This window comes from Heteronotia binoei, chromosome 21 (assembly GCF_032191835.1).
Source record: "Heteronotia binoei isolate CCM8104 ecotype False Entrance Well chromosome 21, APGP_CSIRO_Hbin_v1, whole genome shotgun sequence".
In the NCBI taxonomy this organism is placed as follows: Eukaryota; Metazoa; Chordata; class Lepidosauria; order Squamata; family Gekkonidae; genus Heteronotia; species Heteronotia binoei.
Window position 1 is genome coordinate 83,341,639 of NC_083243.1, and position 12,694 is coordinate 83,354,332.

The 12,694-nt window shown below is 40.9% G+C and overlaps 1 protein-coding gene across 2 annotated transcripts in view; it reads right to left on the bottom strand.

The window, feature by feature from the left end:
• Positions 1-12,694, bottom strand: part of TTBK2 (tau tubulin kinase 2) — a 156,198-nt gene that overhangs the window by 107,053 nt on the left and 36,451 nt on the right. For both annotated transcript variants that reach the window (XM_060261419.1, XM_060261418.1), the window contains exon 3: positions 9,930-10,077. In XM_060261419.1, coding sequence (XP_060117402.1) covers positions 9,930-10,077 — 148 coding nt within the window. The remainder of the gene's footprint in view (positions 1-9,929; positions 10,078-12,694) is intronic.

The following is a 12,694-nucleotide window of genomic DNA, read 5'->3' on the forward strand; positions in this document are numbered from 1 at the left end:
GCTCTCTCTCTAGCCCATAATAGAACCCTGTGGCACAGAGTGTTAAAGCTGCAGTACTGCAGTCCTAAGTTCTGCTCACGACCTGCGTTCGATCCCCAGTGGAAGCTGGGTTTTCAGGTAGCCGGCTCGAGGTTGACTCAGCCCTCCATCCTTCCAAGGTCGGTAAAATGAGTATCCAGCTTGATGGGGAGAAAGTGTAGATGACTGGGGAAGGCAATGGCAAACCACCCCGTAAAAAGTCTGCTGTGAAAACACTGTGAAGGCAACGTCACCCCAGAGTCGGAAATGACTGGTGCTTCCACACAGGACCTTTCCTTTCCTAGCCAAAAATTCACAAAATTTATATACACCTCACTTTTCTGCCCTTATAAGGGTCATAAAGACAACTAACAAATTAAAATATACATAATAAAAATCTCCTTAAAAACCATTAAACCAATAAAAACCCCACATAATTAAAACATGTAAAACCAGAGTTACAATACATAAAAACAACAATTAAAGAACTGAGCAGGATGGAAAGATGAGTGATGGAACATCAAATGAAATGAAAAAGCCTTTACTTATTGGCACAAGATATTAACAGAAGTAGACAAATAAATCTTCCTGGGTATGGAGTTCCCAAATGTTGGTGCCATGACCTAGGAGACCCATTCCCAAATTACCATATGCCTAAACTGAGGAGACGGGCACCTGAAGTCAGGTCTCCAAACATGACCTTACTGTCTGGCAGGTTCATAAGAGAGCAGATAGTTGTGAAAGGCCTTTTCTACCAACTGAGGGGACCAACATAGCCTCTTACGCTTTTGACAAACCAAGTTTGTTTCAAACTGTAAAGCTTCCCCTCAGTTATAAGAGGTTCTTAGGGTAGCAACTGTAAGGGCTTAGAGTTCACTGCCAAGAGGTAATTAACGTTCACTGTCATGAGCATATTCATGGGAATGGCAGCACAGATGTTTAATTAAATAATTAAATAGTAATAATGGTAATAGTAATAATAAATTAAATTAAATAATTTTCAAGGCAAGAACCCGGAGATCACTGTGGCAGGAATTTTATGTAAAAAATGAAGATTTATTTATGGTTTTAAAGAACAGACCAGCTGCACAGGTCTCCAGAAAGTCAAAAGAAACCAGGCTGAGACACATTATTTCAAACTAGTTACGGTTTCAGAATGTGGCCTGAAATCTCGTTTATGCTTTCAAGTACAAACAAACTTTCAATGACTAGCCACTAGTTGGATACTTTCACACATACAGGATTCTATTCACACCAGCCTGCCCTTTCCCAACCGTCAGACTAAATGCTATAAGGTCTGCTAATCATTACAGACAGACTTGACCACTGCATACTCTATCCTATACTCTGTCTCTCCTAGAACTACAGCTAACCTCTGCCAAGCTCCCAGGCGGAGCTACCCTTCAAACTGTCTGTTATTTTACAAAGGCAGATCCAAAACTATCACTGCACTCTCCCTGGAACAGCCCTGAATTAACTTCAATTGTGCTTCCATTCCAACATTCCAACTTGCTTGTGAAAGGTATCTGGATACTGGAGTAGTACTCCCAGAGGCCCAGGGATGAAACATCTGAGTGGCTGTTTTTCCTTTCATAGGCAACACAGCCTCCTGTCCATCACAGTGGTCCTTCAAGTATTCTGGTTCCAAGCCATACAGCACTTTAAAGGTCAGCACCAGCACCCTGAACTGTGCCTGGACACAGACTGGAAGCCAGTGTAGATGGGCCAAGATTGGACTAATATAGTCCCTAAGACCCACACCAATCATTACCTTGGCTGCAGCATTCTGTATCAACAGAAGTTTCTGAACACTTTTCAAGGGCAGTCCCATATAGAATTAATGGCAGTAATCTAATCTAAATGTAACTAAGGCATGCACCACATGGCCAGATCTTCTCTGCCCAGGAAAAGCCACAGCTGGCTAACTGTTGACGTAAGTAAAAGGCACTCATGACTACAGCTGCCACCTGCTTATCCAGCAGTAGGCCTGGGTCCAAGAGCACCCCCAGACTACAAACCTATTCCTTCAAGGAAAGTACAACTCTATCAAGAATGGGTCAAGCCTTCCACTCACCGATAGCACTTCCATCTTGTTGAGATTAACCTTCAGTTTATTAGTTCGCATCCACTTCAGAACTACCTCTAGGCACTGGTTCAGAGTTTCTACAGCCTCCCTGGGATCAGCCAGAAGCAAAAGATAGAGCTGAGCATCACCCACGTATTGGTGACAGCCCAGCCCAATATTCAAATTACCTCACCCAGAAATTTCAAGCAGATGTTAAAGGACACAGGAGACAAAATGGAGTTAAGGACTTGAGCAGCAGTCCTACTGTACCATCTTCTGAAACCTAGCCCCCCCCCTCCAGAAAGGGCCAGAACCACCACTATACGGTGCTTCCCTGTAGCATCCTGGTAAAACAATCCACAAGAACACCATGACTGATGGTATTTAAAGCTACTGAGACATCCAGAATTAACAGAGCTGCACTCCTTCCATCTATCTCACAGCACAGGTCATCCACCAGGGCGACCAATCTTGTTTTACTCCTACAGCCATGTTTATTTTGCTTTTCCACCCACCTCCCTTTCAAAATAGGTTTAGCGATAAAGATGGTACCTGAAAACAAAGAATCTTCTCCTGACTATGTGTGCCAGGATATTTCTTTGCTGATATTTACTGCATATAAGTAAGCAAACTTATTAATTTATTTACTTATTAGTTTGCTGACTAATGCATTATAAAAAACATCTATAATTATAAAAATTGTAATAAATCAAAACTAACTATGATATACTTACAAACAGAATACCAGAGGACAACTTAACTAAAAATCTCACTCAATTCAGTCCATTACACAGTTGAAACATTTTAATAATACATAAATATATTTATATTAATTTGCAGCCCATTCTGTACTTTAGTAGGGTTGTCAGCTATGGGTTGGGAAATATCTGGAGATTTTGGGGGTTGAGATTGAGGAGGTCAGGGACTTAAGTGGGATATAATACCATAGTCAACCTTCCAAAGCAGCCATTTTCTCAAGGAGAACTGATCTCTGTCATCTGGAGATTGGTTGCAATAGTGGGCGATCCCCAGCTACCATCTGGAAGTTAGCAACCCTACCCCATGCTAATTGTACTGCTGGGCTCGGGCAAGGCTTTCTGCAGCTGAAATGTCTTGACAGAAGAGTCTGTTTCAAGTGCTTATAGATTTAACTTCTTATCTTAATAAGCTTATTACATGGAGACTTTGGGGGTAGATCTGGGAGAGGACAGAGTTTGGGGAGGGGAGGAGCCTCAGCTTGGTACTAGGCTATAGAGTCTACCTTTTAAAGCAGCCATTTTCTCCAGAGAAGCTGATCTCTGTCAGCTGAAGATCAATGGTAAAAGCGGGGGACCTCCAGGCCCCACTCGGAGGCTGACAACCATAACCGTTCTGTAGTTCTATAGAACTGCTCATGTAGTCCGTTAAAATAAAGAGAAAAATAAGTGAGATGAAAGCAAGACCTCTCCTTCCATAAATCAATTCCAACAATTTTACAAAAATATTGAGGGTGGGTTGGGGGTTTTCTTATCTTTTTCCTTTGGAAAAGGTACATATCCATTCTCTAGTTCTGAAATGCTACCCAGCACCTGCCTTTCTCAACTTTTGAAATATTTATCTAGACCAGTGGTTCCCAAACTTTTTTGGGCCACCACCACCTTGGCTCTTTACACTTATCCCTAATCTATAAACTCATCCCTACCCTACAAAAAGCATTACTGAGATAGGGCTGCCAATCCCCAGGTGGGGGCAGGGGATCCTTTTGAGGCCCTCCCCCTGCTTCAGGGTCATCAGAAATCAGGGGGCAGAGGAGGGAAATGTCTGCTGGGCACTCCATTATTCCCTATGGAGATTGATTTCCATAGGGTATAATGGTGAATTGATCTGCGGTTATCTGGGGCTCTGAGAGGGGCATTTATTGAGATAGAGGCACCAGATCTGCAGCATAGTGCATCCAGTGCCTCTCCTCAAAACACCCCCCCCAAAAAAATTTCAAAAAGAATGGACCAGGGGGTGAGCTCCAAGTGAAGGTGCCGCTATCCTTCATTATTTCCAAATTCAAAAGGTGTGCGGTCCCTTTAAATGTGATGGCCAGAACTCCTTTGGAGTTAAGTTATGCTTATCACAACCTTGCTACTGGCTCCACCCCCAATGCCTCCTGCTCCACCCTCAAAGTCCCCAGATATTTCTTGAATTGCATGACCTATTAAGGAAGAGAATAAAATTCAAAACAGTAACAATTAATTGCACATTTATTCAAAATCCAACTAAAACTGTTTAGTTTAACTTATTCAACATAATTGATGAATTCCGCTAACCCAGCTTCTTCAGCATATACATGGAATCACCAAATCCAGAAATTCAATCAAAAGAATATTGCTTCATGCAGCATATTCAAATGATCACAAAGAAACTTGTAGACTATCATATTATATCTGAACTTTCTCAACTAGTTCAAATAGGCTCAGAAATTGGCATAGCTCACAGCAGCCTATGTTGTGTTTGAATAGAGTCTCATGGATTGCTGCCTTGACATGGCAAGAGGGCTTGCGTGGTTCAGTGAGGCTGTGGGCTATGCTATGCAGGGCCACCCAAGATGGACAGGCCACAGCTGAGAACCCAGACTAAATGTGATCCACTGGAGAAGGAAATGGCAAACCACTCCAGTATCCTTGACAAGAAAACCCCATGGACAGTAACAAAAGGCTAAAAGATACGGTGCTGGAAGATGAGCCCCTCAGGTCAGAAGGCGCCCAATATGCTACTGGGGAAGAGCGTTCAAGTAGCCACAGAAAGAGTGAAGCAGCTAGGCCAAAGCTGAAAGGACGCTCAGCTGTGGATGTGTCTGATGGTGAAAGAACATGCTGCAAAGAACAATACTGCATTGGAATGTGGAATGTAAGATCTGTTAATCAAGGTAAGCTAGATGTGGTCAAACAAGAGATGGCAAGAATGAACATCAACATCTTGGAAATCAGTGAACTAAAATGGATAGGAATGGGTGAATTTAACTCAGAGGATTACTACATCTATTATCGTAGCCAAGAGTCCCATAGAAAAAATGGTGTGGCCTTTATAGTTAACAAGAGAGTGAGGAAGGCAATAATGGGATACAATCTCAAAAATGATAGAATGATCTCGGTCGGTATCCAAGGCAAACCATTCAATATCATAGTAATCCAAGTCTATGCTCCAACCACTGATGCAGAAGAGGCTGAAGTGGACCTGTTCTATGAAGATCTACAACACCTTCTAGAATTAACACCAAAAAAAGATGTCCTCCTCATCATAGGGGACTGGAATGCCAAAATAGGAAGTCAAAAGGTAACTGGAACAACTGACAAGTTTGGCCTTGGAGAACAAAATGAAGCCGAGCAAAAGTTAATAGAGTTTTGTCGAGAACAAGCTGGTTATAGTGAACACCCTCTTCCAACAACCTAAAAGGCGACTCTACACATGGAGATCACCTGATAGGCAACACAGAAATCAGATTGATTATATACTCTGCAGTCAAAGATGAAGAAGCTTCTTACAGTCAGCAAAAACAAGACCTGGAGCTGACTGCGGCTCAGATCATGAGCTACTCATTGCAAAATTAATGCTTAAACTGAAGAAAACTGCAGAAGCCATTAGGCCATTCAAGTTTGACCTTGATCACATCCCTTATGAATATACAGTGGAGGTGAAGAATAGGGTTAAGGAACTAGAGTTGATAGACAGAGTGCCTGAAGAACTATGGACGGAGGTTCATGACATTGTACAGAAGGCAGCAATCAGCACCATCCCAAAGAAAAAGAAATGCAGGAAAGCAAAGTGATTGTCTGATGAGGCTTTACAAATAGCTGAGGAAAGAAGGAAAGCGAAAGGGAAAAGTGAAAAAGAAAAATTCACCCAACTGAATGCAGATTTCCAGAGAACAGCAAGGAGAGATAAGGAGGCCTTCCTGAAGGAACAATGCAAAACAATAGAGGAAAATAATAGAAAGGGAAGGACAAGATATCCCTTCAAGAAAATTGGAGAAATCAAGGGAACGTTTTGTGCAAAGATGGCCATGATAAAGGACAAAAACGGTAGGGACCTAACAGAAGCAGAAGAAATCAGGAAGAGGTGGCAAGAATACATAGAAGAATTACACAAAAAGGATCTCAATGTCCTTGACAACCATGATAGTGAAATCGCTGACCCTGAGCCAGGCATCCTGGAGTGTGAAGTCAAATGGGCCTTAGAAAGCAAGAGGAGATGACGGTATCCCAGTTGAGCTATTCAAAGTCCTAAAAGATGATGCTGTTAAAGTGATGCACACATTATGTCAGTAAATTTGGAAAATGCAACAGTGGCCACAGGATCGGAAAAGATCAGTTTATAGTCCAATCCCAAAGAAAGGTAATGCCAAAGAATGTTCAAACAATCGCACCATTGCACTCTTTTCACATGCCAGCAAGGTCCTGTTAAACATCCTACAAGCTAGGCTTCAGCAGTATGTCGATCGGGAACTACCAGAAGTTCAAGCTGAGTTTCAGAGAGGTAGAGGAACTAGAGATCAAATTGCCAACATTCGCTGGATTATGGAGGAAGCAAAGGAGTATCAGAAAAATGTCTATTTCTGTTTCATTGACTGTGCTAAAGCCTTTGATTGTGTGGATCACAATAAACTGTGGCAAGTCCTTAAAGAGATAGGAGTACCAGACCACATCACATGTCTCCTGAGAAACCTGTATAAGGGTCAAGAAGCACCTGTCAGAACAGAATATGGAACAACTGGTTGGTTTAGAATAGGAAAAGGAGTTTGACAAGGATGTATATTGTCACCTTGCTTATTTAATTTATATGCTGAGTACATCATGTGGAATGCTGGCCTGGATGAAGCAGAAGCCAGAATTAAGATTGCTGGGAAAAACATCAACAATCTCAGATATGCAGATGGTACCACTCTAATGGCAGAAAGTGAGGAGGACCTAAAGAACCTCTTGTTGAGGGTGAAAGAGGAGAGCACAAAAGTAGGCTTGAAACTCAACATCAAAAAAAGTAAGATCATGGCATCTGGCCCCATCACGCCTTGGCAAATAGAAGGCGAAGACATGGAATTAATGACAGACTTCACATTTCTGGGATCCAAGATCACTGCAGATGGTGACTGTAGCCATGAAATTAAAAGACGTTTGCTCCTTGGGAGGACAGCTATGGCGAACCTAGGCAGCATAATAAAAAGTAGAGACATCACCCTGACAGCAAAAGTCTGTATAGTCAAAGCGATGGTATTCCCAGTAGTAATGTATGGCTGTGAGAGTTGGACCATAAGGAAGGCCGAGCGCAGAAGAATAGATGCTTTTTTTGTATTGACAGTTTTATTTATATTTCCAGTCTTATAACTGATACATACAGAAAAAAGAAATTTCAATACAAAAAATAAAGCAAAGGATTAACATCATCCTATACTACTCAGTTTCTTACAAAAAGAGGTGAGTTGTGGTTTAATACCCGCCACCAAAATTTATTATCCATCAGTTATCTAAATAAATGTAACTCGAACTGTAAATCATAATAAATAAAGTTCAATTTTTATCTAACCAGTTGTATACTTTCTCCCATTTCTGTTTCGCTTCACTTTTCGATGTTCCTTTAACCATATTAGCTAAAATATCCATTTCCGCTACCTGGAGAATTTTCTGAATAGATGCTTTTGAGCTGTGGTGCTGGAGAAGAATCTTGAGAGTCCCTTGGACTGCAAGAAGATCAAATCAGTCAGTCCTAAGGGAAATCAACCCAGACTGTTCCCTGGAAGGTCAGATGCTGAAGCTGAAGCTCAAATACTTTGGCCACCAAATGAGAAGGGAACATTCAATTGAGAAGACCCTGATGATGGGAAAGACAGAAGGCAAAAGAAGAAGGGGACGGCAAAAGATGAGATGGCTGGACAGTGTTCCTGATGTAACAAACACAAATTTGAGCTGACTTCGGAGGATGGTGGAAGGCAGGAGGGCTTGGCGTGACTTTGTCCATGGGGCCGCAAAGAGTCAGACTCGACTGTGCGGCTGAACAACAACAAACTTTGAAATAAATTTAAAGACATCAGATTTGACCTTATTAAGACTGACCTCATTTCCTTGCAACTGCAAATTCATTTACTTGAACTTTGCCAATAATTCTGATAAACAAACAATGTCATGCCTGATCTCTTTGGGTTTATCACTGAGCAAAGCATCTGTTTCTTTAAAAAAAACCTCCACATCAGTGTCAGAAAGGTCACAAAAGCATCTTGCACAGATGCCTTGGATACAAATTGATGGATAGTGGATAATAAGGTGAAATGTTTGCATCATGATCCTAGGCCTAGTGAGGCTTACAAGTTCCAGGAAAAGCTGCGTAGGAGTAGCTACAGAGCCTACATCTCCCAGGATCCCTTCTGTCCCTCTGATTGGGTGAAAGCTGTTTTGGAGGGAAAACCTGCCCAGAGGAGTGGGACCTGGGAGGAAAGGCCAAGCTACAGACAGCATTGTTCTCACTGGAAAAGGCTGGGCTGGAGGCAGGTTGCAGCCAAAGAGGAATCCCTCACACAAGGAGGTGAGTCTGTTTGGTATTAGAAGGGAACATCTAGTTAGATGTGTCAAGGCTTTTATTTCTTTATACCAACCTTTACTATTTTATATATTCACTGTACTCAAAACATTTTACTACCTACTTGTTGTAGAGCACTTATAATAAACTTCCTTTTGTTAAACTGCCTGGGTCCTCATGTCTCTAGTCACGATCAAAAGGTACTCTAATAGGGAATTTACAGGTGTTTGGTGGGTGCTCTGGGCCCTCCCATACAGACCCTTATCAGAGTGGTGGCGGCCATTAGAAGGCCCCTCCTGGTCCCCTACCAGGGGTTTGGTGTAGTGGTTAAGAGTGCGGATTCTTATCTGGGAGAACTGGGTTTGATTCCTCGCTCCTCCACATGCACCTGCTGGAATGGCCTTGGGTTAGCCATAGCTCTTGTAGGAGTTGTCCTTGAAAGGGCAGTCCTCTCAGCCCCACCCACCTCACAGGGTGTCTGTTGTTGGGGGAGAAGATATAGGAGAATGTAAACTGCTCTGAGTCTCTGATTCAGAGAGAAGGGCAGGGTATAAATCTGCAGTCATCTTCTTCTACCATGTGACTGTTTGATAGAAGTAAATCATATGCATATTAAAGGAATATTATAATTGCAATAGGATGGCATTTATTGAACCTTTATGATATAATATTCAGTTGTGAAAATCTCGCTAAATGGAAAAAGTGCATCCATTTTGAAAATTAAAGCATGAGGTATTTTACCAAGGGTTAATACTATTAATTTGGGGGAAGTAAAAGGTCCTGGAAGACCAAAAGAATAATAACAATGACTTGAATTTAAATAAAGAAGATAATTTTAATGTATTGCCTCCATTAATGCTTCTATTGTTCCTCCCCCCCATGTTATTACTGCAACTCTGAATAAACACAGCTTCTTCCACATCACACTTTCTATTTAGAATTTTATTTGCTTTCTTTGAAAATGCATCATAATGACAGCTCACTATCATTAATGTCTTTAATAGAGTTCTGGGAGCCTTACATTTGACATCTGGAACCTTCCTAATCAACAATATTTGACTTATCAATACAGATCAACATAGTATAATTTGATACTTTTACATTTTTGATCATTGATTTGTCTCAGGTAAGTATAAAGAGACAGTAGAATTTATTTTTACTTATTTTATTTCATTCAATTTATATCCCACCTCCCCACCGGAGCAGGCTCAGGGTGGATGTTATCTAGTTCATTTAGTCTCTCAGCATCAGGAATTTGTCTGATATTTAGCATTCTACAGTACAAAATAGAGGGGGGTTTTGTCTGCCTTACCTTGCAGTTTTTTCAACACAGCTACTTCCATTTTCAAAACTTGCTTTGGCTGCTGAGCTGACTCGACCTTCAATGCGACGTTTTCTCGGGTAAGTAAGTCCAGTGCATCATAAATTTCTCCAAACCCTCCACCTCCTATCTTTCTCAACTGCGGGAAATAACAATATTTGTTACTGTGCATTTTCCCATTATTATGAAACTTTTAAATTCATTAGCCTATACTCTGAATGTTATCTAGTTGATTAAACTACAGTTATGTTAGGCAATGTCATTACATTGAATGCCAACCTAATTTTAAAACACACATACTTCTATTAAATATGACAAAAAAAAGTTTATTATAAAGGAAAATTAAGCTGACCAGCCAAAAAGCACTCAATTGAGCAAAACCAGCAAAAGTGGACAAACATGAGTCGTGCTAAGATATTGTTAAAAAATATAGAAAAGAGTACAATGATGAGATTAACTACAAAAAAAGAACTCTGGATTTCTGAGAAGGTTCCTTCTATTTGAGGTAGAGGAGGACATCCCAGCATTTGGGTACTCCGTAACTACATTAGTACTGATCAGTTTCCTTTAATCCTGATTCTTAAGAGTTGGTTCCCCTCTAGACCTGCTCTCTTCTGCTCCAGTTCTGGATAAGGAGTCAGGGTTGTTGTTTTTTTAAACAAAGGATCTATGAGGATTCAACATTAAACCAAAACTTACTTAAAACTAGATCCTTTTCAGAGTACAGATCTCTAATACTTTGTGCTGATGATCCCCTAGAAATCACCAAAACTTAGTCAAAAACCAGTAGTCAGGAACAAAACAGGAAAAATAATTCAAATCTCTGGTTTGTTAAGGAATGTACAAACTTGAAAATTTAATTATGTGTGATATTTGTGCCTGATGGAAATGTACTAAGTATCTTTGCTTGACATCAAATTGAGAATATTTCAGAACAGATTGGCTCTAGAAAAAGCATCTTTATGTGAAATGCGGTCCTGAGTCGACTGACATGTAAGGAGAACTTTTGCTTTTGGAGCTGGATTTCTTCAGGGGATTAGATTCCATGCAGAAATTTTGAAAATTTTTAAAGAAACTGAATGCTCTATATTAGCTTTTTTGTATGTGAACTTGAACAAGATTCCTTTGTTTCTGCAGTGGGACTCTCCCTAATGAATGGAATTGTATTCTACTGTGTTATGTGGTACCTCTGATCGTTAATAGATTTTGATATATAAGAACCATGGGTTTTTTAATATTATGTATTTTTTGTGCACAGTTGTTTTTCTTCTGTTCTATACTGTGTTGCCACCTGCTGTTCCTACTCGTTGAAACCAGGGCATGGCTTTTATCTGTTAAATATTGGTTGTGAATACATTTGTTGTGACCCACCCTGAGCCTGGTTTTCAGGAAGGGTGGGATAAAAATGCAAAGTAATAAATAAATAATAATAAATAAATAAATTATAATTCTGATCCTTATAGCCTCATTTTCCAAATGCTTTCAGAATCTAGATCAGGGGTGTCGAACTCATTTGTTATGAGGGCTGAATCTGATATATGAGACCTTGTTGGGCCGGGCCATGTCGGGCTGGGCCATGTGTGTACCTATTTAAGATCAGATAGCTGAGATATTTTATAAAGAACACAGATAAACACAAATATATATTTTTAAAACTTAAAACATGCTTAAAATGTTAGCACTCATTGGTCTTAAAGATGCTTTCTTTGTATTTCTCCCATGGGATCCAGGGAACTGGGCAAAGGAAGCTCTGGCTCCTTCCTTCCTTCCCCAGGGGACTCGAGGGGGGAGGAGCCTCAGCCAATAGAAGGAAGAAAGGCTTGGCTCAGTAGCTCTGCTGTGCAACTAAGCAAGCCTTGCAAAGCAAGCTGTTATACAGAACGAAGCAAGAGAGAGGGAGAAGAAGCAGATGACAGCCAGTTGTTCGGGGGCTTGATAGGAGCCCTCTGGGGACCTGATTTGGCTCCCAAACTGCATGTTCAACACCCCTGATCTAGATCTTCAAATTGGCTAGCCTGCACTGAGGAAAAGATCAGCACTACTCGTTTATGTTTAGACTCACTTCTTATGCTCTAGCACAGTTGTATCAGATTCTTATGCTCACTTTTTATGTTCTAGATACCTAATCTTAAATAGGTATACGTATGGCCTGGCCCGACATGGCTCGGCCCAACCTGACAACAAGGTCTTAGTTATATCAGATCCTGTCCTCATAACAAATATGTTCAACATCATTTGTTATGAGGGCAGGATCTGATATAACTGAGACCTTGTTGGGCTGGGCGATATCAGGTTGGGCCAGGCCATGCATATACCTATTTAAGATTAGGTAGCAGATATATAAACTTTATAAAGGACACGGATAAACACAATTTATTTTTTTTTAAACTCTTAAAACATGCTTAAAACATTAGCACTTGTTGGTATTAAAGGTGCTTTATTTGTATCTCTCCCATGGGATCCAGGGAACTTCGCAAAAGAAGCTCTGGCTTTTTCCTTCCTTCCTTCCACAGGAAACCAGAAGGGGGAAGGAAGAGAGGCCTGACTCAGTAGCTCTATTGTGCGATTGAGAGAAACTGGAAAAAACAATCTCTGCCGTTCCCTCTTCCTATCCAAGGGAGGAATCTCCCTTGGATAAGAAGAAAGAATAGAGGTGTTGAGAAAATAGAGGTGTTGCTCTGTAACTCCTATGTGATCAAGCAAGCCTTGCAAAGCAATCTGTTATGCAGAAGGAAGCAAGAGAGAGGGAGAAGGAA